Source organism: Serinus canaria, chromosome 5, assembly GCF_022539315.1.
Source record: "Serinus canaria isolate serCan28SL12 chromosome 5, serCan2020, whole genome shotgun sequence".
In the NCBI taxonomy this organism is placed as follows: Eukaryota; Metazoa; Chordata; class Aves; order Passeriformes; family Fringillidae; genus Serinus; species Serinus canaria.
This window is the reverse complement of record NC_066319.1, coordinates 45,580,446-45,605,118: the sequence shown is the minus strand read 5'-3', so window position 1 is coordinate 45,605,118 and position 24,673 is coordinate 45,580,446. Positions and strand designations below refer to the sequence as shown.

The following is a 24,673-nucleotide window of genomic DNA, read 5'->3' as shown; positions in this document are numbered from 1 at the left end:
TTTTAAAAAAAGGTATTTATTATCACTTTACTTGTAAAGTAAGTGTAGTGTTGCCAGTCCAGTTGGTTTTAAACCTTATAATGTGGTCACCCTTCAAAATCCCTGCATTAAAATGCAACCTGTGTCTGCAGATACAGAACTATGTTTATTCATCATTTTCCTGATGGAATGGTTTATTTCTAACTGATGTACTGTGTCACAATCTTTTCGTACTTGCAGAAAATAATTCTGCACAATGACTCAACATGCATGTGCCTTTGAAGGGAGTTTATAAATGATTTCTTATGCAAAGTCATACTTTGACTAGGTGGACATGTTTCAGCACAAAGTCATCAGCTAAGATGAAAATAGGCAAGCACAGTATATAAATAATCTTCTGTTTCACTCTCTGTAAGTGTAAAATATTGATTATAGACTACATTTAAAATGCATATTTTTATCACAGAGGTTGGAAAGCATCAGCTGTAGAATTTTACTTTTTTTTCCATACATCATGGCAAATTCTTCTCATTTTGCCTCACTAACACTTCTGTTTCATTATTATAGCATAACACTGTCAAGTCTCTGGTAAACCTTCAAGTTTGATAGATTTGTTTAAAAATAGCAGCCACCTTAACACTTACAAAATAGGCTGGAAAAGCAGCATGTAACAAGGGGCAGTTTTTTGATGCTAAAATTACCCTGCATATGGATTTGCAATGCATACATTGCACATCAAGTTTTGTAACTATTTATGGTCATAATTCCTGATTTTTAAGTTTTTAGATAGGAAGGGGATGTTTTTAGTGTGTCCTTCTGATATCACAGTGGGACCCATTTTAAAACAGTAAGATAGTGAACTGGGAAAATGCCTGTGAAGTTGGATGCAGTGAGTTCTTAAAGTCTTATGTAGCTTTTAAGAATCATTGTTTTGCACATCTGAATAGCTCTGTCTTCTTATACATTATCAGCTGTTAGCTTATTGGGCTTCAGCAGGTCATCAGCAAAACAGGGCACTGTTCTTCTGTCTCCCTGCTGTTATCATTAAAGCAAAACCAGTCCGGCTTTTATTTTCATAGGCTTATCATGTTTTCTTATAGCTTTTGTTTTTGCAAGGCAAACTTTTAGCTCTGAGGGCTGTTTTTAGCTAAATAATATTTGTATCATACAAGTATAGGAAGCTTTTTAGCAAACAAGTCATGTAACAGACCTGCCAGGAATAAATGAATATGAATATCATATCTGGTACTACTCAAATCTCCATAGCTGAGACTTCTGTAGGTCAATAGACTGCATTTCTTAACCATGGGGAGAATCTCTGGCACTTTTTTGTGTGTTAAATCAGCCACATTTCTTGTTCTTGTTCTGTCCATTTCTCCCATTTCCCAGGTTTTTTCTCTGCCTCCCTGAAAAAGGCAGGAGTGCAAACAGACTCATGGTCACAGTTCCCCTTTTACTCACTTTTAAATAAATTTCTTTGTGTTTGAGAACATCTCCCACTTCCAGTCTATATTTTTCTCAAAGAAAATGAAAAGAGTCCTCTTGATATCAAGTGAATAAAGGTAAAAATCTCAAGTGGTGCTTCTGTTGAGGCTGAGAACTGTTTATTTTCAGGCACAATGGAGAAGTAGTCAGACAGTTAAACCTTAAGGAAATCTCCTGCTCTCTTGAGACACAATTTTTTGGTTACACTGAAGAAACCACAGTGATCTTTGTAGTGTTACCTTTCTACCCCTTTTTTTTCCAGTTAATGCAAATATAGTTTAGCACTTTATGATAAAGCTCTGGGTTGATGAGACATGATAGGCAATAACTGTGACTGTAATTTTTTTCAATGTCAGTTCCATGGAAAAAAAATTGTTAGTTTCTCATTTGCCTAGAAGGAAATAAAAAAGTGACCTTAGTAGACTGCTGTAAATAGCTGGTGTTAATAGTTCTTTTAATAGCTGTTTTTCAAAATGAAAAATTAGTTATTTACAGAATTTTAGTCCGATGTTTATTTGTCTAGATATGTGTTTTGCATTGACTGTTTGGTTAATCATGACAGGTTAATTTGCAAAGAGAAAAAGCCCTTCTGCAGAAAAAAGATAACTTTGTAGTGAAGACTACACTACATGCTTATTTAAGCAATTATAGCTTTATAGAATTGCTTATTATATGATAGTATTCAGGTTCTGAGTCATGATATTTTATTAATAAAAAATAGTGTGTTTTCTAACTGGAAATTTTATTTCAAGACTGTAATCCTCCATTTGAAAATCCAAATTAATCTGAATGTTTTCCTTTTAAAAGACGCTTACATTCGTCTGATGAACAAATGGACCCTGTTTGACTGAGCATTGTAAAAAACAGTCCTTGAAGAGATGTTTGTGTGAAATGAGCAAAGAATTGCAGTTTTGTTTGTGGGGCAATGTAAAATGAAGTGTAAATGGAATGGCTGAGGGAGGAAACATGTAAAATCATTGCCCAACAAGAGGGAGATTTTGTGACTCCAGACTGGGTGAGGAAAGAATTGTCAAGATCTTGAAAACAACCTTTGGCAAAAGCTGGAAGCCCTTTCCTCTCCATTTTGATTAATTCCTAGAGGGTTTTGTTCTGTTAGGATGCGCAGTTTGTGTAGAACCTGTCTGTGGTGACAGCAGTACCTCCCTGTTGGGGCAGCATGCAGTGTTACACAGTGTTGCTGTTTCAGAAAGCCCCTTTGGAGAGCCCCTGGAGGCTCTCAGAATTGCAAAATCCCTTTTACTCCCAGCTCTGGCTGGGCACTGTAAAGGGCTGTTGACCTTTCCTTGAGCAGAGAGCATCTGAACTCCAGAGATCTTTGAGCACTGCTGATTATTCAAAGTGACTGGTATAAATATCAGTGGACTGGAGTCATGAAGCACTGGTTTCATTGGTTGTGATGATGGCATAAAAAAGTCTCTTTGTTTCTTCAGAGATTCTCTTCACTTTCTGCCTGTGCTATTTCTCATTAGAGTTTTCTCTTGGAGTTTTTTGAGTTACAAAATCCACCCCTACAATGTAGAGCTGGCTAAAGAAAAATAAGGTTTGCCCAGAGAGTTTACAACATACAGACATCCTAACCAGAGAGAAAGTGAAAGCCTTAACACACTTAAGGGAGATCATTGATTTGGCAGGAAAAAAAAAATCAACCTCAAAGGAACACCCAAATTCTCAGCAAACCAAACATGGAGTAAAGTAATAAGCAACATTTGTACTGAGCTGCAAAACGAAGAGGTCTGCACACATTAGAGGCTTTTATAACTGTGTTAGAAGCAAATGTCATGCACTTATTGTTCTTTCATGTGAAAGAGATGCAGTAGCAGGAAAGATCCTGCTTTCTCCTGAAAATGCCAACAGTGGTCTTAAACACCTCTGTCAAGTACTGCAGCATTCTTAAATGTACAAAGAACAAACAGGTTGCCTTAGGAACTTACTGGTTTTATTATATTTTGTTGAATGGATCTTCTTATTTGCACAAATTATTATATAGCACTTTTTCTAATTGATTCAGGTTCCAGACCCCCTCTCATATTTTATCTCTTTTAAAGATTTATAGAGAGGGTATACAGAAAAGACATTCTGCTTAGGTTTAAAGGTAACATGCCAAGTCTTAAGGTGTGAACCATATGTCACTTAAGTACCCCTCTGTGTTTCTGCAGAGCTGCTGTGTTTTTCAGGCCCATCTCCAGCCATAAAGCAAAAGACTTAACATTATTCTGCAAATAAGTGTTGTCTGTACATCTGCTGCTAAATAGGTGAAGGCCTGAACCTACCAGTTCAGGCCTTTGAGATTTTGTTTCCAGTTAGAGAGCAGAGGAATATACTCAGTGAAGGACTGGGATAATTTAGGTAATAATATAAATTTGATAATTTCTGGAAAATCTTAGAGGAATTTTGGTTTGGGAAGGGGGTTGTTGTTGTTGTTGTTGGTTTTAGTGGATTAGGTTTTTTCCTGAAGAGTTAATGCAGAAAGCAGTTGTATGCAGACAGCTGGTAAACTGAAGTTACTTTTCTTGGATGAGTGTTGGTGTGAGGTCACCAAAGGCTATTCCTGCATGATAGACATGCCTGCTCCTTCTGCCTGTGGTGTGTAATGCTTAATAGAGTACAGTCAGGCAAGGATTGCAAACAATTTGAAATGTTCTGTGCCTCAGAATTTTAATGAAGTCCTCTGGGAGGGGGATTTACAAACTGGACACTTACAGTGCATGACATCTGATCATCATTCTGAGAGAGTTCATGAATCAGAGGGTGTTTTGTGTTCTTTCTCTAGATCAGTTATTGGAGTTCAGCCCACAGCTACAGTGATCAAATGTCACTATCCTTTCAGTGCTCTGTATGAAACAAGTCAAATTTTCTATTGGTTCTTTGGAAGCAAAGCTTGTTGTCCCAAGGCTACCACCTGAGGCAGGAGTCTTCATACCATCCCAGGCTGAGACAGCAGTGAAAGGCTGACTTTCAGGAGGAGCTCCCTGGAGAAAGCTGTGTCCCCAAAACATGAGGGGACAGCACACAACCTCGTTGCCCATGCAAGAGTGGTTCCTTCACTACTGCTAAATGCTAATTTCAACACTAATGCTTGTATTCTTAGGAAAGTATAAAAGCAGGCAAACTGCCAGTATTTGCTTTAGTTCTATCACCTGGAAAATCTCAGCTATCCTTTTTGCCATACACAACAGGGCAGATGTGATGTGATATATGTCTCTTCTTATGAACAGGCTTATATCTACAAAATTTGGTTTTTCTTTGGTCTGGAAAAGAACTGCTTCTATCCTTAGCAGGCAGAGAAAATGGCCTGGCATATTTAAGAAAAAAGGTATTAGCAATATTCAAATAATCCACATGTTTAATTAGTATAAAATATACATATATGCATGCCAAAAAAGCAAGGCTTATGAAAATTTTCTTATCTTGAAAAATAAGAACACTTAAATTTTATTAAGGTTAGGTGCATTGCAGTGACACCAGCTTTGTGTATTCCATCTCCTTGCTTCATTTTTTTGTAGTTTCACGTCTGATACCTACCAGTCACTGACAATCACTTCACTGCAGAGGAAAAAAGCACTGACCCTGAGAGTTATCCAGGTTTTGTATTGGAAGTACTGTTCACTTGCTCTGAAAATGCTGACTCAATTGACAGCTCAGAAGAAGTCCAAACCTAGAAAAGCCCTCTAGCATCTTTATGTGAGAACATCTGCAGGCTGATAGAAATTAGCCTGCATTGCATTTATTTTTTCACTTGCCAATACTGTACAGCACTCTTTATGTTGTTCTACAGAGCAGGGTGTGCTCAGTTGTTCTGTAGGATGGAGTTAACAGTCTTCCCAAGCTGAAAGTCAGCCAGGTGGGCACAGTTCCAGAAATGTATGGTGGATAATTCAGGGGCTGCATAGAAAGTCAGTGCTTTCTAGTCAGCAGTGCTTAGGTTAATAAGGATTTGAGGGACAGATGTACAGAGAGATAAAAGAAATTGTGGTCCAAGGAGTGGGGGCTGGGAGGGGAGAAGGCACAAGGCCTCTGTAAGCATGTAATTGGGACACCTCTCTGCAAAACAAAGATTTGTGGTCCATATGTGTTTTGCAATACAGAATCACAATGTAAAAATGCATAATATCGTTAGGATTAGTATAATCCCAAAATAAAGCTCTCTTACTGGGTCATTCCATGACTTTTCTGGCACAGTAACATAGCTGAATGTGATGGATGGAGAGTTCCATGGCCTCATTCAGCCCATATCCTAGTGAGTTTGGACATGCTCTGGATTGTGTAGTGTTGAATTGGATCCCATTCACAGAGGAAGGTAGGGGATCTGTAACAGGTATGCTCATGAGGAAGTTCTGTGTCTGCTGGTCCTTTGTGCATTACTGTGGCAATATCAGTCCCTGTTCCTGTTCCACAGATTCAATCAAGCACCACGGTTGTTGCCCATTGAGCTGAACTCAGTCTTGCTACAGCCATCCCCGAGTGCTGCTGGTGCTGTGTAAGATCTCAGGTGTTACAGGGCATGAGCTGCGTGCTGAGATGCACAGGGAAGTTTTCACAGGGTGTGAAAACTTCAGGGCACACACCTTAGGACTTCAGATAACAGCCCAGGTACTTCCTGGTTCTTGGCAAATAGGTGGAGTTTTTGTTATTTAGTCTTTGTTTCCTGTCCAAAGCCACTTGACTTTGTTGGTGTGGAGTAGCTTGCTCCAGTATCAGGTAATTTCTTACATTTGAAAAATAAATAAAAATTACATAGTCTAACACTTTGAGCTCAAGTGTTGCCTACCCTTATTTCACTGCAGTGACCTTGTTTGAGCTCCAGGAAAGCCCTACTGGCCATTCTCAGCCGTTTTCCCTTTGTTTTCATGCAGGCTCTGATCCTTCACCAGCTTGGGCGCTATAGCTTGGCAGAGAAGATTCTTAGAGATGCTGTCCAGGTGAACTCCACAGCCCACGAGGTCTGGAACAGCCTGGGAGAGGTGCTGCAGGCTCAAGGCAATGACGATGCCGCGACCGAATGCTTCCTGACGGCGCTGGAGCTCGAGGCCAGCAGTCCTGTGGTCCCTTTCACCATCATCCCCAGAGTCCTGTGAGAGGCCATCTCCACCAACTGATTTTTGGTCTTGACTTCTGGGTGAGCAAACCCACTGTGTGAGACCGCCTGGTAACTGGTTTGTTTGGGGAACTTCTGAGCTACAGGTGACAAACTCCACTCTTTTGTGGGAAAGTGGCCAAAGCAGGGAGGTGCCACCATATGTTGATGTCAGACTGAGAGGACAGTGGTGAGCCAGAGCCAAATCACTCATATTGCCTGCAGTTTTGCCCTGGTAGTTTTAAAACATCGTTATATTGTTCATGGATGATGTGCCATATTTTGTTAGTGAAACTTGAGTGTTACATAAAATTATAATGGAATCAACTACCAATTGTAGAATAAGTTAAGATTCAGTGGCAGAGCAGACTATTTTTAACAAGGCTGTTAATAAAACTGTTCTCTTCCTGCCTCTCAACCTCTTTTGGCCCAAAGTCAAAATGTGAATTTTCTGTTTCCATCTCTATTTTAGTCCAGGCCAGAAAATCAGTTGAGTTCTTGTTTTTAGTTGTTAAGAACTGTGATGTGTGGCTAACTGTTATCTAGAGCAAAGGCTGAGTACAAGAATATTTATATTTTACCAATGTATGCCTGTTACAAAAAAAAAATATTAGTTATTTAAGTTTAACTTTTTTATGTGAATTCAGAGTTTATTTATCAATGGAAATATGTAAAAAGAAGCCTCAAATGGAATATTTACCGACATTCCTTATACATGAACCCAGACTTGGCTTAATGGGAAGATTATGTTAATAATAAAATGATTTTTAAATGGAACCTTTACTGTGTCCTGGTTAAGAATCTGGGGGAAATAGATGGCTTGTGAACGCATTTTTATGAGGTGGCTGGCTGGCCTTGAAAAACACCAAAATTAAATATTCTGAGGCCAGTCTAGAGAAAAGCTGCTATACTCTTTGCCAATGGTACTGTTATCTTAGATTTCAGCTTTCCTTAAATCTTCACAACTCCTTTTTCATTCCTTCCACTCCAGCTCTTGATGAAGCCAGATTACCAAGCCTCTACATAATACATGGACATTTACATACACCTTGGTAGTGCTTGGGAAAAGCATGTTAAATATTTATACAATATTCTTTGGGGTTTTTTACTGTCTTCACAGTTCTTTCTCAACATCTCCTGCCCTTTGTGTCCCTTGAAAGAAGAGTTGGCTGGTTTAGTAGATACTAAACCAGACAGAGATTCTCTGGGATGTGTCAGAAGAGTCATTGTTGCAGTGACTATTCGGGCTGTGTGAGCTGGGATTGCAGTGTCCACTCATTTACAGCCTTTGGAGCCTGGGAAGAATTCCAGGTTCCCCATTAGACTGGGTGCTCCTTGATACTTGGCTGATTTGTCATAAGAAGTGGTTTTAAAGTGCTTAGCACAGGATAGCAGATGATTCAGGAAAATAACAGCAAATGTTGTTCTTTGTCCCTCACCAGAGCTTATGCACTTCCAACACATGGAGGATCCTTGCTGTGGCAGTGTGGGTTCCCAGTGAGCATCTTCAAATGGCAGAAGACTTAAACCTAGGGAGCTCTTCAGTTTTCCCCCTGGCATTTCAAATGCCTGTTAGGCTGAGGCTACTCTGAAATTGTATCTGCTTGGTATTTGGACCATATGTTCTCTGTAAAATGGACCAAAACCCTGGAATAGGTAGTGTTTTCAAATCTATTTTAAAGGCAGTAGAAATTGTGTCATCTTGCTCACTGCGAAAAACATCAGTTTTGTTTTCCCATTTAAAGTCCCTGTTTGGCATTTTTTCTTCCTACTGTCCTTGGCTTTCTTTTTCTCTTTTCTATTTGCCAACTGTTCTCTTTTCTAGTCCCAGTTCTTAATTTGTGTTCTGGCCCTGCTGTCTTTTGGCACCCATTACATGATACCAAAAAATAGTGCAAAACCTTTATTTGTTTAATTCAGTTCTTCCTGAGTGCTTTTCCTGTCCCAATTCCATTAGTTAACTTGTGATACCTTTCACAGGAGTGCTCCTTCACAGCATTGACTCACCTTTTACTATAATATCAAAGCTTTTCTATCAAGGCAATTTGCACCTAGATCTGAGGCAGGTGGTCTTTTTCAACAGAGCTTCAGACAAAAATAGAGAATAGGAGAATTCTGTAACAGAATTCAGTTTAGATTCTTCTCATTCCATTTCAAGTCCTGGCCTCTTTTGATAAACTCCCAATGTGGAAAGCTTAGCAATCTAATTGTGTCACGTCTTTTATTAGTGGAGAACTTGTCACTGGTGTTGTGCATATCAGGTGAACCTGAATATCTGTTTCCTTTTTCTTGCACTGGAATCAGTTTCACTCTAAATCCACAAGCTTCTACCTCTTGGGAATAGCCTCAGCTACCTATTTTTAAAAATGGATTATCTCTGTAAGGCTGTACATTTAGGAATTTTCAGGCAGAAGTGGAAATCCTTGCAGCATATGAATTAAACAGCATTGCTTGTTTAAACATAGTTTTCAAGTTAAAACAACAAGTTCCTAGGTTTTACAGCTGCATTCTTTTTTTTTAAACCAAGTAAGAAGGCCAAGATATTTTTATATCTCTTTTAGCTGCTATACAGAGAGATCTGCCTTTTGCAATCTGCTCTCAGTCCACCATAGCTTTTCAGTCACTGGAGTGAAGGAAACAATGCCCATGTGCACAGGCAGTCGCGGGGAAGGGTTCCCTTGGTGCCTATGGGTTGGTGTCACCCTCATGAGAGCTGCTCCTGGACTTTGTGGCTGGCAAAATCTCCATGTGGACACACAGTCTGTGTGTGCTCTTGCTCCCCCAGCCTGTGGTAGGAAAAAGCTGTTCAAATGATCAGTGAGCTAAGTCAGGGGCTGAAAACCACACCAACCCCTTGCTCCCTTGTCTCGAGGTTTTACGAACCTTTGGGTGGGAGCCAAGTAAAATAAAATGGTTATTAAAGTGCCTTGTGGAGCACTTGTATCAATGTAGGGACAAGTTGCACAAGCCTGAGATCTCCAGCCTTTCAGGGATTACATACACTTCTCTGAAATTCCAGTCTTAAAAACAGGAATAGTGGGTTGCAGAGGAGACTCCCCTTATTCTGCAGTGTGCTTGTGCTACTCAAAGTGATTAACGTTTGGTTTACTAAGCATATGCTAAAGTGTAGCAGCAATCTCTGTTGCACTTGATAAAAGGTCTGACTCTGCAGTGCCTGCAATAAGAAAATTTATCATTCAAGTAATTGGTAAAAGTTCATCTCTAATTTTGGTGCAGATAACCATTTTTACTTCGCAATTTATTTTATTTCTACTTTTGCTTTCATGATTGATAGAGAATCACAGGAACGAGAGAAACAATCCAAGCAGAACTAATCCAACTCTATCTTGGAAAACTTTTGTCATTAATTATATGCATTTTAAACATCAAAGCTATTTTTAAAATTGCTTTAATTTTCTTTGAAAATCTGTTTTTTCCTGAGTAGACTGTTCTACTGTGGAATGATAGCAGAAACTTGGATATATTGGAGTTCCAGATTTACCTTGCTAATTCTTTGTTTGTTCAGTTGTGAGTTGTAATGATATTTTTCTCACAATCATATTTTCTCTTCTCTAGCATCAAGTTTAAAATCTTATATGCTAAAATATACTTTGAGCAAGTACACTTCCCCAGCATTTTATCTGTTTAACCTCATCACTTCCAAACTACCTTTTCTGATCTCACTGATGGTCTGGACTGTGTTACACTTCCACATGCATCCACATTATCACAAAGGCTAGCTGGTAAGGATTCTACTCATGGACAACAGGAAAGACAAAGAATGTTCAGCTTTTGTCCTGTGGGGCTGTCATTGCTGATTGTGTGAAATTTGATGGCAGTCTCTCAGACCTGCAAAGCCAGCAAGTGAGCTCAAAGAAATGGGACAGTGAAGTTAAACCTAAGGAAAATCAGAGTGCTTTTTTGGAAAGAGGAATGTGTGGGGGTGAGTGTTGGTCAGATTTTGCTCTTCCTCATTGCAGGGACACACGGTACTGATATGCTGGTTTGTCACCACACCTTGGTCACCTGGCCTTTCCAGTTCTCAATTTAAAGCACCTTTTTAGCCCAGGTGTATTGTCCCACCAATTACTATTTCAAAGAGAAAAAACTGCACCTATTAATTTCTAAGTCCTTTGAAAAGATGTAACTGCTCTGTCTGGCTCCTGTTCCATGCCCAGACATGGGATAGACAAGCACCAGGTGCCCCTGCCCTGGCACTGCTTTGGACATTCCCGGAGTGCAGCACTGCCAGGTGTGCTCTTGTGGACGTGTCCCTAAAGAACTGCAGGAGCACACAGCAAAGCTCCTGAAGGCAGGAGGGAGAGCACTCTGGCCTTTCTTTATGCCTTCACTTAGAAAACTTCCTTGGAGGGACTGAGTGTAAAAACCTATTTTAGACATTAAGGGGTTGATGACATGTGTCATTGCTGTGCTGAATTCTTTTCCTTTGTGTCCTTACATGAGGCAGGGATCTCTGTAGGAGAGATGACCCTTGTCTGCTTCATCCAGGTAAAAATCTCTCTAGCCTGTTCCCCCTGTCCTCACTGGGAGTATCATGACTGGCTCTTGGCTCCCTCTAGAATTGCCTTCCCAAGGATGAGACACTCTTCGGTACGAAATTACTGAAGGTGCCCTATCTGGCTTGAAAAAATTATTCAATAGACAAATAAGGAAATTTCTTGGTTATTACCACAGTGACATGGCTTTAAAAGCATGCAGGGTTAGTGTTTTCCTCTTTGTTTCTATAGCTGAGCCCCCCTCTCTGTGAGGACAGTAAACCTGGAAGTCCCTCTGGTGGGTGCAGCTGAGGAATAAATATCTGATCAGCCTGGGAGCCCCTGAGTTGGCTCCCAAAGAGAAAAATGGACCTGATTACCAATTTTTAAGATGCTTTTTCTACACACATGCATGGATATGCTTGCAGTTACAGAGAGCCATGCCTCAGGTGCATCTTACACCTATGGCAGAGTTTTAGGAGGAAGTTCCTCTACAAGTTCACTTTAGCTCCTGTAAAGCTGTCTCCTCTACAAACAGACTTTGTGCTTTTTTGACAGATAGTTGGTTGTGCCAGAAAAGGAAATTCTGACCCCAATTTTCACTTCCAATGCATCCAGATGTATATCAAATGATGAGCCTGAGACATTGTTATTATTAGTGCAGGCTTTCCTAAGATTGTTGTTTTCCAAACAGCACCAACTACTAATGTAGGACTGGAGGGGGCAACAGAGGCCATAAAACATGCCAAGTTGCTTTCCTTTTGACTGTCTTGCAAAAATAGCTCTTTATTGGGAGTAAAACAGCAGTCTTCTGCCTGAAAAAATATTTTTTGAGAGTCCCTTCAAAAATGGGTTTTTTACCTTTCTTCTTTTTAATATTGCAATCTTTTAGGACAACTATCTCCTGTGAGCTGGAATGTGATCCCTGCAACCTTCAGGGCAGGTCCTGTGCCCAAAGGGCCCAGCAAGTGCCTTCATTGACACAGGACCTACATGCTCTTAGGCTAAAATCACTTCTTCCCAGACATGTCCTTCAGGAATAAGCCCCACTTGGTGATCCCATTGCCCCAGTTCTAGGACAGGTGCTCCTGGCCACTGCCCTGCCTCACCTCACAGGGGTGCATGGGCTGGCAGCACCATGTGGAGCAGTAAATCACATTACCCTGGTTTGGAAGCAATTGTTTCATGGTGTGTGCTGAGTCAGCCACACACAGCCAAAAAGTAAAAGAAGTGGGCACAAGCTCCTCTGGCTTATGGAAAGCCCCCAGGAGGGCCCACGAGCAGAGGCAGACAAACCTTTGTGCAGCTTCCATCTTGTGCTCATCAGAGAACTTTGGCATGTTCTTCTTTGCTTGTTTTAGGTTAGAGGCTTCATGTGGAGGACCACATACTGCAAGGCTGAGCTTCAGCAACAGCAAGGGTTAATCAAAATGTGTTGTGGATGCCAGGTTATGGTGTAACTTCATCTCATGCCTGACCCAAACCAAGCAGCTGCTGTTGAACAGGAGACCTTGTCCTTGTGTTTGCTCTGCTCCTGTTATGTCTGGTTAGTGTGAGGCTACAGGGCAAGCCAGGGCAGCCCGCTGTGCTCATGGCCTTTACTTTTTGGGTTGTTTCCTCACTGCAGAGGAGGCAGTGGAAGTGGGGAGGTGATGTGAGCCCATTTCAGAAATAGATAGCAGTTAGGTGGGTTAGATTATGCCTGTTGAGAACCTGCAGTATTTTTTCCCTCAATGTTTTCATGAAAACAAAGGCTGAAGCAGGGTGGTAGTTCCCAGCTGGGTCTCACCCACATGGAAAGTAGTTTTCTCATCTTGGCCACAAAACACCACACTTGCCCTAAGAAACACAATAGGAAAGAGCATGGGAGGTTTCTGTTCCCAGCAGAGATGCCTTTGCTGTGAATAGTAGCCTGATGTATTATGCTAATGATGTCTCTTGTTACATTACAGTTTGAAAAATAGAGACTGGGTGATATTAGCGATGCTCAGGAAAGTTAAAATGCATTCATTACAACTGTGATGCTAATAATCTGTATGATAAAAATATACTACATGCTTATGTGGATGTTTCTTGTTCAGAAATAATGTGGACTTTGCTCACTGTAGCTTACAAATGAACTATGAGAATTTGTAAATTGGTGTCTAACAGTAGCCTAGACTCATAGTTCCAAGCCTTGCCAGGAAGGCCAGAGGAAAGGAGGCACAGATCATAGAGGTCACAACTAAGAAGACTCAAAACAACTCTCATGGCCAACATACCTCAGAGCATATCAGCATCACCCTGTGTTTCTTTACTAGGATTCTTATCAGACCTTGATTCCCTCTCTGTAGAGGATTTGACTGGGAAGTGATGGTATTGCACAACTATTTCCTTTCCTGGCCCCAAAATGGACTTAAGTTGTAATTCTTGGCCATTATCACCACCAAACATTCAGTGCTGTGCATAGTGGGTTGCAGTTTTTGAATCATTCTCCAGCCATAGGCCCAAATTAGGCCAGTGTTAACACAGGGCTCTGGCTCAGAGGAGGGACCGTCCCATCAGTCTGGCCGTGCTTGTGAGACAGCTCTGTCAGCATCCAGCCTTCAAAGACATTTCGAAATAGGATTTTCAGTGGGAATGATATTCTGTGTTATTGGCAATTCAGCCTTAGCTACATTTTACTTCCCAGTATGTTGATATCGATGCTCTTCTCATATTCTGATGCTTCAGCCTCCTTTCTGTGCAAAGCCCACCATGGATCCCTGACAAGAGCTGCCTCCATCCTGCTCTCTGCCCTCGATTTCCCATCTCTCTGGGACAGGCTGAGCAATACGCTCCAGCAGCTCCTGTGCCCTGATTCCTGGAGGAAAGCATCCTCTCAGAGCAGCTCCCTCGCCTTGAGAGGCTCAGGCACAGCGACAGCTGCAGCCTACATGAAGCAGGGCTGGTATAAATAGCTTGCAAGAAGAGAGGCAGGAAAAATTACATGGTATGGCACTATGGCCAGAGCTGCAGTATTCAGGTTCAGCCTGGTTTTGCAATAAGCTTTGCTTTAGCCAGCATCAGAGTTATACTGGAGGGGACCCAAAATTTCCAGTTTTCCTCATTTGGTAAAAAATTCCTGATTTTAAGTAGTTTGCAGAAATTTTACTGTGGTACCTGTGAGTGTTTGAGCTTTATCTTTGTGACTGACTTAGGAAAAAAAAAATCGATGTATTCTGCAAGTCAGGAACCCTGGGCTTGTCCAGCTTCATTTTATTAGGGTCTGGCAAGGGCCTTACTCCATCTGCCATGTAGTTTGGGAACCCATCTTCCTCTTTGCAGGACAGCTTCAACAGGGGGATGTTTTCTCCCCTCCTTACCCTGCTGATTGACTGCCTTTGTGCTGAGGGAGCTCTAAGTGCAAACACTCCCAGCCTAGATGAGACAAGGCAAGACAAGACAAGAACTATTTTATCAACTGGGTGGAAGCTGTCATTTCTGGGCCGTTGTAGCTTAGCTGGCATGACCTGGGCACATTTGCACTCCAAGCCTGAGGGGACTGCAGCAAAATAGTACTGAAGTTTTTGGGACAGGAACCAAGTGTCTAAGAGAACCAATGTGAGCATCTCCAGCTGTATGTGGTGCTTGGTTTATAGGATGCACAAACTCCCCTACTGACCAGGAGGTGCTCAGTGATTTTTAGTACTTCAAGTCTGATAACCCCCTGGAAGTTCAGGTTGCACTCATGAATAGTAACCTACATTTGCTTGGTTTTCCTGGTGGATTCAGCTTGGTGCCACTGATGCCTGCAATCCAGGAGAGATGAAAATTTATTAACTAGACTCTAAACCTTGGACAGGGAGTGGAAGTGGCAGTGAATTTCACTGCTTGCATGAAACAAATCCACAGGCTGACAGGCTTGAGAGGTTTCATAAGTTGATGTTTGGATGTGAACAATAGTAACCCCCAACCACCACCTCAGTGTGGAAATAGCAGCAAATGCTTGGCTGTGCCCCCAAAGGGAGGCACCTGCCAGGCTGAGCCACCTCACTCACCACGACCAGCTCACTGCTCCCAGCCAGAGGCAGACAAGCTGCTGAAGGGCTGCAACCCACTGGTAGGCACAGCTGGTGACAACTTGTGCCTGTCACTGCTCTGCATGGATCACTGTGTCAGAGAGACACAGCTTCTGCAGCCAGAACCATGCTGAGGCCATCCCTTAGCAACAGAGCTCTTGCAGTGCTTTTGCTGCTGCACATGCTGGAGATTGGGCACCCTCTCCACCACCAGAGCTACAAAGGGGTGCATGGCAAAGCTGTCCCACAGAGGGTACCTGCAGCAAGGCACTGCTTAATGTGAGCTGACCCTGCTGTTGTCAGAGAAAGACTTCTCTGGGTGTCACTCTGTACATGCACTTATCCTTGAATAATAATCTACAAGACACATCTATGTCCTTGGTTGGCAGGGCTTGGCTTCTGGTTGACTGCTGCCTTGGAAATACAAGCTTGATATCTGAAGCTGAATCTTAAGAAGCACAATAAATAGCATCCTACAAAAACCAGTGGGACACAGCAAAGCCCATCCACCAACTAGACCTGAGGAATTAAATACCAATGAATGAATAAAATCTCAGGCAAGAATAAACAGCTCAGCTATTGCCCAGGTCTTAGCTGAAAGCCCAGCAACACTGGCTGTGTTGAACAATTGTGTGAAGGCCAGGTTATGATGGTTCCAGTAACTTGTCTTCTGATAGTTTCAGATGTGCTCAAGTCTGGAGCAGCCTGAAAGAATACCACCACAATGATTCCAGTTATGACATGCATAGCACTATGGCCAGAGCTCCTGAAAGGAGCAGGACTGAGAAAATCTTCACCCATGAGATGCCACCACCATCTAGATTTATAGGCTGACAACATACATGCTCCAGGTGGCTTAGCACCATTTACTCCAACATCACAGGCCTCCAGCACATGGTGAAACACAGGAAGCTTGAGGAAATTTTTAAAAATTACAAATATGGTACTTCAGCTATGTCGACTGTTCCTTGCACACAGACAAAGTCCTGTCAGGCCTTTATGTGCTCAGTATTTGCAGTTTTCATGTCTCTGACTAGAAGCTTTATATGATAAGATGGAAGACACCCACAAACATCTTTGGCCGCATTTGTATATCTATGGACAGCTACCTGAGGGAGCTAATGCACAGTATCCATGCTAATATCCCCATGTGCTCACTGCCTGTGGATAGAGGATTACCTGGAATCACTGAACAAGGAACAATCAAGAAGTGAATGAAGCCACCTTCTAGAAAAAAAGCTTAAATTTCATTAGCCCTGTAGGTTGCAAGTATGCCACACCTGGCACACTGTAAACTCTCCATCTAGCTTGGTAGTGAAAGGTGTCTCTGAGTGGGGATCAGAGCAATTAGCCTGCCTGATAAATGGAGTGAGATTCCATAGGCCTGCAAAGGAGCTTCTCACTGGCACAGCATGTGCTGAGGTGCATTACCATCCCTGGCCAGCATTTCAAACAGCTTTCTGCAATGGCTGTCATTACAGGAGGCTCTCAACAGCATGTTCCACTCTCTGCTGACAGCTGAGTATCTGAAGTAGTGAAATGCAGAACATCTGCCAGAGGAGCAAGCCCTCCTGAATAAATTAGCATCCAGCTGGGATATGGGCTTGGGCCACTTGACTGGCTGAGATCAGCCAAGGACCAGCAAGAGTACACAGGAGCATCCACAGCTCACTTTGCAAGGGGAGGGGGGGAGGGGAGGGGAGGGGGGGAGGGAGTTGTTTATTTCTTCTTCCTTCCTTACCGTCCTTCCTTCCTTCCCTTCCTTCCATTGCCTCCTTACCTTCCTATCCTTCCTTCCTTCCCTTCCATTCCTTCCTTCCGTCCTCCTCTCCTTCCTTCACTTCCTGTCCTTCCTTCCCCTTCCCTTCCTCCTCCCTGCCAGGAGGGGGGGGAGGAGGGGGAGGAGGGAGGGAGGAAGGGAGGAAGGGAAGGAAGGAAGGAAGGAAGGAAGGAAGGAAGGAAGGAAGGAAGGAAGGAAGGAAGGAAGGAAGGAAGGAAGGAAGGAAGGAAGGAAGGAAGGAAGGAAGGAAGGAAGGAGGAAGGAAGGACGGAAGGAAGGAAGGAAGGAAGGAAGGAAGGAAGGAAGGAAGGAAGGAAGGAAGGAAGGAAGGAAGGCTGTGTAGTGGTTTCCATCACTCTAGGCTGTAAAACAATTCCTCCTGCATGAAATAGAAAGCCCCCAGGTATTAGCCGGCATGCTGCTGGAAGCAGCCTTTCTGCATGCCCTCACATGCAGTTACCACACTCTTCTGCATCACTGGAGGATGGGAATAACAGAAAAACAAGCACCCCATACCCAAGGTCTGTGTGAAGAGCAGGGCAATTCCTTCTGGCCCCCCAGTGATCAGCAGTAGCCCCTATGCACACAATGAAGGCGTTTCAGGAGAGTACAGGCAGGATCAGCAGAGACATTGCTGCCTCTTTTTCAGGCTGTACTCTCTCAAACTTGGGGTATTGCATCCCTTTTGTCCATTGTGGGGCAGCACTGCCTTTTCCTTGCTGAAGTAATGCAGCGGGGTCCTCTGAGCAACGAGCTCTGCAGCCCTTTGAAGGAAAATAGTCCTTCCCACAGGTCTGCATGTGACTTTGCAGAATCCATTGCTCAGCCTATGGTTCAGATCATGGCCGTGGCTGGTGGCTGCCTCCGCTGGCTCAGTGGGAATGTTCACTGCCAGGGAGAGGAGGGAGCTCACTAAATTTTTATCACATTATGGCTGTCAGTGCCATGGCCAGGAAAATACTTGTTTATGTGATTAAAACCAAAATGTGTTACATATATATGGTCTCATCAGCAGTTAGTACCTGAGTATTGCAGACGATAACCTCCTGGATGAACACAACACAAATCTCTTGGTTATGATCTCCTGGAGTGCCTTTACCTCTAGGATCCTGATGTTCCCAGAGCTTGCAGGAGGGAAAGGCACCTCAGCCCAGCTCCTGAGGTACTGGGCAGCTTACAAGCCCTTGGCAGTAAATGGAGCTTTGAGGAAGAGGGAGCCTGTGTGCTCCAGAATTAGCTGTGTTTGGTGAGGGAGAGCTTTGTGTATTCATCACGAGCAACCCAGTGGGAGTCAGCAAGCCACAGTGGTTCACGGGAAAGCAAAACTGAGTTCTCTGTATCTGTGCAATAAGTCAGAGAAAAGGGATTCAAGACAGCCACAAGTTGGGGTTAAATCACTGTTCCCCTTCAAGGATGCCAGACCTCAAATGAAGGTGGGAGCTTCAGGATTGCTCTCTGAGCAGCTCAGGCTGCAGCTCTTTGGTGGGTAAGGCCAGAGAACAGAACAGTGCTCAGTGGGGTCAGGAAAGGAGCGGGTCCTGGGCAATGCTTTTGCCTGGCTGCCTGTAACATGGCCAAACCATCAGAGTCCTGCTGCCAAATCCCCACCAGATCTTGTGGGGATCTTTGCAAAGCACACAGTGCAACCTCCCTCTTATGGGAGAGTTAGGAAATGCAAAATACCTATACAGCTGTGGCCCAATTCAGTAATTTCTGAGAGCTACACAACCTGTGACCCCAGCTCCAGAACCATGTGTTGGGTCCCTGTCCCATTCTCTGTATCTCTCTTTAACATTAGGGAGCTTTTACAAGACAAATCTTTAATGCAGCCATCTAAAACCAGCGTCCTTTAAGGATCTTGCCTGTTGAAGTATCTTTTGCAGCTCATCATCTGTCACAAGAGATGCAGTACATTTGGGTTTTTCTACTGCAAGAACTGGCAACACACTCTGCTTCCTAAATCTTTCAAAATAAGTTGCATGCATTCCAGATAACTTGCAGAAAAGCTAAAAATAGGAAAAGCTAACCTCTGAATTTAATTTTTTGCTTTTCCTTTTTCTTCTTGGATCTGCTCCCTGTTTTGAGCAGTTGTACTTCCTGTTAGATCAGGCACTAGACAATAGTTTTCCAAGAGCCTGGAGATTAGAGGAACTCATAAAACAATTCCACATCCAGCAGCACAGAACTGCTGGCACTCACTGAAAGGTCTGCCCTGGAAGTGGCCTGGGTTGTCTCTCTCCTGTCTGCCTTTTTTACACTGATATTTCTCTTCCAAAAAAATCTTCCAAGCTGTCTACTTTTATCTGCTCCTGCTACTTACTGAGCCTCCCTGGTTTTCTCAGGCTGTGCATCCCTCAGTGTCTTGCTCCCACTCACTGCTGAGATTAATGCTGCATAATATTCCAGAGCTCTCACATTCTGGTACTTGGAGCTCATTTCGTTCTTTCTCGAATTCAAATTTAACTTAAAAAGCCCCACACAATTGAAAGCTTGTGTATCTAAGTGGATACACAGATCAGGTGCAAGTAGTGGCTGGTGATGATGAAGGGGAGGCCATGTCAGATAAAATGGGTGATTTTTAAGAGGTTCTTCAATTTAATTAGATGTAGGTATGCAACCCTGTGTGAGTCAACACTCCCTGGCATGCAGTGAAAAGCCTGTGTAATTTGGAGTACCCAGGGGCCTTGGATTGTCCCCTGCAGGTTTCCTGACCAGGTCAGCAGCAGGGCAGGGACTACACCAGCCCAGAGTCTGAAGGATGTTAGGAGGCAGACTGAAGGAGCCACCCTGCTTCACGGACTTCATGTTGGCAAGGAGTGATCAGCTGAGGGCAGCTGGCTGCAGGACAGTGTACTGTGATTCACCCCCTTGGGCTGGGAGCCAGCTAGGAAACATTCAGGAAATCAGATTTTCACACTTCTCAGGACACAGGCAGGTGGGTGAGAAACTGGGCAAATCTCAGCAGTACAGAGTCACGTGCAGAGTCTCTAGACCCGTCTGTCTCCAGCACTGGCAGAGCCATGCTGGAAAGTGGGCACCCCGCTCATGTCTGTTTGCAAAGGGGCTGGATCTGCTCTTCCTGTGCCCCACAAATGAACTGGAGGATTCACCTCCCTCTGCCCAAGGCAAGGGCCAGCTTCAGAGCATGGCAGCTGGCTTCACCACATATGGATGGAGGAGGCATTTCTACACTTGCAGCTCCCTTTGGAGCCAGTGTTTCTCCTTTGCCTTTCAGTGAGACAAATGCCATGAGGCACCACAATGGTAGCTAGAAATGTACTCACATGCTATGTCATGGAGGAGTGGGTTAATAAGGTAATGATGACTAACTCCAGTGTTTGAAACTGAGAACTGAGTTCTCTGAAAGAGTAAATGGGGTGGCCTGTCATATTGAAAGTTCCTGCACCAGCCTGCTTGGATCCATGGCAGACAGGTCTCCTGACCGACGGAAAAAATGCAGATTTATGTGGTGCAGAATGATGTTTTTCCTCCTAGGAAGAGCAGTCTCTGGGAGCTGAAGCTGATGAAATCTGCTCTGCTTCATACCTCTTGTGGGATGTGCTTGCCTGGACAAAGCCTCACTTCTGTGCCTTCCTGCAAAAGGAATCAGCCATCTTATTCCTGCAAGTATTGAACTCAGCTGCCAGCTGCTTTCACTTTGTTGCAATAAACCCTGGATGGAGTAAAGTCCAACAGCAATGAGGTCAAAAAGGAGAGAATCATTCTGCACCTTGAAGAGAGCTGGGATATGTGCCAAGATCAAGCACAGCTTTTTCTCTAGCAGTCAAGGGACTCAGAGGTTTTTCCAGATGCTGTTGGCCAATTCATAGTAGTCAGGCCAAAAGCTATGTTCTGGAGGAATCCACTCTGAGCTGAATTTGGACATTATTTTTAGACAAACATTGTGTCCTTCTTTACAAGGAGAAAAACACCATACAATCTATGTTCAGGTGCCCACAAATACAGTGCTTTGAGACATACTGCAGTATGAGCAACCCCTCCACTGGTTCTCCTTCAAGCTGGAGTACAGTCATGGTGCCTTTCATCGACTTGATGTTGTCCTAGCCATTCCAGAGTACAGAAACATCAATTTCCTGTTGGGGAGCTCACTCCACAGTGCTTCTTCCCCAGTCCTGGCTATTGCAGGAGGTCTTTTCTGTGCCACCAGGGCTTTGGGTCAAAGGAAGACAGCGACAAGCAGCATGCCTTGCCCTTTGTGGTCATGGTTCAGATGCCCAGCCTGGATCATTGGCTCCAGGCTTCTCTGCAGAAACACCTCCTGCTTGTTGTGGTGACCAGTTTTGCAGTAAGGCCCCACCATTCATTACACATTGCAGTCATTTCTGCTGCATGCTTCTGATTAACTTCTCCATAGTGGTTAAAACAGTGAATGGCTCAGAGAAACAGTAAGAGGAAACCAGAAACACTTCTCAGTTTTCTGTGTGTAGTCTTCTGGGCCATGTCACATCATCCTAATAAAGTCTACAAAGCCAGGACAAAGTCTACAAAGCCAGGAAACCAGATAGGTTTCCAAATCTTTGGAAACCTATCTGGTTTCCAAAGATTTGCAGCAATGCAACAACACATCCTGGTACTGATTCCGCGCCATTTCCACCTGCATCCACAAATTCAGTGCTTCTCCTTCCTCCCTGCTGCCCATGGTGCCCTGCTTAAGACATGGTTAGGAAAATCATCTGCTGGCTAACAGCACTGCCTGGCTGCCCAAGGCTGCCCTGAAAGACTGGTGTGTTAGGCCAGCTCAGTGTCATTTGGCAAAATAATGAGGTCTCTTCAGAAATAATTTCAAAAGATTACCTGGGCTCGCAGATGAGCTGCCCTCTGGTCACAAACTAATCCTGCTTAGACAAAATTGGGCACAACAGCAGTGAGAAGGGATATTTCTGATTAAAACTACAGTAAAACCTGGTCTGTCTTTTACACCTTCTCTAGATACTAGCTTGCGAATTGCTTACTGATTATAGAAGATCCTATCACATGTAGACAACATAGAGAATGACAAACTTTTGTAATCCACTTGCAGAGTTACCCAGCTGCCAGAGGCAGAGTAGCCATTGCCTGCACTCAGTGATGCTCGGTGGCAGCTCTCTGTGCCCATTGCTCTGAGACACAATGTCCCACTGGGTAGATCAGACCACACAGAAAAAAAAAAGGGTTTCAGAGGAAGGACTGCAAGTGTCCCCTGGATTCTTTGCCCAAAACCTAGGTTATAGCCAGCCCTTCAGAATGCAAAAGAGATACAGCTGATAATAATTTTAATTTTCCTTCAAAATAAGAATTTAGAGCCTCCTCTCCTAATAATATATTCATCACGCATATAGACATTTGCAGACAATAACAGTGTTTCTACTTTTTTTGCAATGCAATAGAATAATAGGTTTATCTAGGAGGAGAGTTGTTTTCTCCATGTAAAAGCTGTCACAGTAAAAATAAAAATGAATCCAGCAAACAGCACAGCTAAACAAACCCACACTGCCTCTGTTGCAGTGGGTTGAGCTGCTTCACTGTGATGACACTTGGGCATCAGTGCCTATGTGCAGGCAAACTCTTGGGAGCAGCCACAACAAGCCCAGAGGATGCTCTGCTACCGTGTGCACAGCAAGGGGCTGCCAGCATTTGCCCAGAACCACTCCATTTTCCACAGCTCTCTGCTGTCCATGCTGTGCCTGAGAGGCTGGAGCACAGTCCTGTCAGCTGAGCATGTGGGGGGCTCAGCAGGACAGGAGGCACAAAGCTACCTGTAACTAAGTAAGAATGAAGATCTGCAGCTAGTGTTATCAAAGATCCCTGCTAGCCTTGAGTGAATGTGTCCTGCTAACACAAGAAGGAAAATCCAGTTTTGTTCCCTCCCACATCAGTTTAGAGAAACAGTGGTATTTCAGTGTGTAAAAAGTTAACATGAGTTTCACATAAGTGTAAAAAATTATCATATGAAACTCATAAACTCATTCCTTATTATCTACATACTTCTGGAAGGCACCAGTTCACCAGTTTAGTCAAGGGCTGCAGAGAGCTTTGGGAACTTTGTATGAAGGGTAACACACAAGAAATTGAGTCTGACTACCAAAAAACTCAGTCAGGGGCACTGCCACATTCAAGGAAATGAGGACACATTTACAGAGTAGGGTGTGCAGGTGTCCTCTAAACCAACCAGAAAGCTCCACCTCCTATCTTTCCACCCCACCTTGACTGGGTAGTGCAGGTCCAGCAGCGGCTTTGTTGTTACCATGGCAGCTGAGCCCTTTCTCCTTGTTCAGGGTCTCTCCTTAGCCAGACACAACATCCAAGCTGCAAGGACCTCTCTCTGCTGGCTCAATGGCAATCACCACTGCCTTAGCACAGCTGCTGACCTCTCTCCAGTGACACATGTGGAGTCTCATCCTCCCTGCAGCTCCTAAGCCAGCACTACCTTCCACCCTGTGCTGACCCCATGGAGTTTATCTCCTCCGTGTGCTGACCAGAAGAAGGGCTGCCTGCAGTGCTGTTTTTGAAGCACACATGCTGCAGCAGGGCCAGGATGAGTGTATGCTCAGCCTTTTCCTCCTTGGGAATCTAGAATTAGCCCATTTTTTGCCATAACCCTCAGTGGTGTCACTTAGAGGAAGAGGCCTAAACTTTTCCCATTTGCAGAATAGAATTAAATCATAGTTCCCTGTGTTATGCATCAATTTATCAAGCAGTAAACACTCAACTTGCAGCAAACCCAATAATAATTAAAGGTGGTCAAGTGGCCATTGCTCAGGTGTGGTGGCCCAGTAGGAAGAGGGGCTAATGGCAGAGTAGAGCTGTGGGCAGCTCCACACCATCCTCTGGGCCCTTAGCCCAGCCTCCCACTGCTGAGGGCCCATTATTTCTCACCTCTCCAGGAGCAAAGACACACAGAGCAAGGGGTGGGATGAGGCTGAGTATCCAAGATTTCACAAAAGATCTTAGTGATATCCTGTAGCTTCACCAGAAGATGCAGCTAGTGGGGTTTGGGAGAGGCCATTTCAGGGAGTGTTTCACAGGTTCCCAAGGGAGACTGGGCAGGTTTCAGTCCCCAGGGCAGCTCAGTGACAGAAAGACTGTTGGAGATAATTATCAAACTCATCTGGAAAGAGGAAGGAAGGAAGTGGGAGTGCAACTTCCTACTCAGGACAGTGAGACTTGACCCCTGTTCAATTTTCCTATGACTCAAATGTTATTTCTTAAAGCATCCCTCCTTCCAATGACTTAAAAATAGCAGCTACTGAAGCAGAGGAGACTGCTGACTAATGTTGTACTAGAGGATATATCCTTCTCTGGAGAATAAGTAGGTACAAGTGCCAGTTTTTGGATGAGGTCAGCAGGACTGCCAGGGTTAGCCTGTGACAGCTGACCTACTGTACCCATGCAGACTATCTTCTAAAATAAAGAAAATATGAATAAACAGGTCAACTTCAATAAAGCAACATCAGTAACATCTGTATTACAATCTACATAAATGACATTTCTAAGGGATCTACATTTTCAGTGGCAAGAATGTATGGAGTTCTCAGATGAAAAGGACATGAAAACTACCACTAGAGACCAGAGGTCTTCCTCAAATCAACTCCAGCTGAACATGGGCACAGCATTTGGAAAAACACAGTATGGTGATGTTGCGTGCCCAGTGACCACAGCCCTTGGCAAGTCATGGCAAGGAGAGGTTCCTGACTGTGAAAAACCTGGACTTTATTTCCAGGCTGAATTTGTTGAGATGGATCTTCCCTGCTTTTGCTGCTTCTGTGCTCTCACCTGCCAGACTGAGGAGCCCTACAAT

At 43.7% G+C, this 24,673-nt stretch overlaps 1 protein-coding gene across 3 annotated transcripts in view; it reads left to right on the top strand.

The window, feature by feature from the left end:
* The window catches only part of TTC7B (tetratricopeptide repeat domain 7B), a 119,180-nt gene extending 111,844 nt beyond the window's left edge, over positions 1–7,336 (top strand). For all 3 annotated transcript variants that reach the window (XM_050975344.1, XM_030240255.2, XM_050975343.1), the window contains one exon: positions 6,339–7,336. In XM_050975344.1, the coding sequence (XP_050831301.1) occupies positions 6,339–6,560 (222 nt within the window). In that variant the 3' untranslated portion in view covers positions 6,561–7,336. The remainder of the gene's footprint in view (positions 1–6,338) is intronic.
* Positions 7,337–24,673: the final 17,337 nt, after the last annotated feature.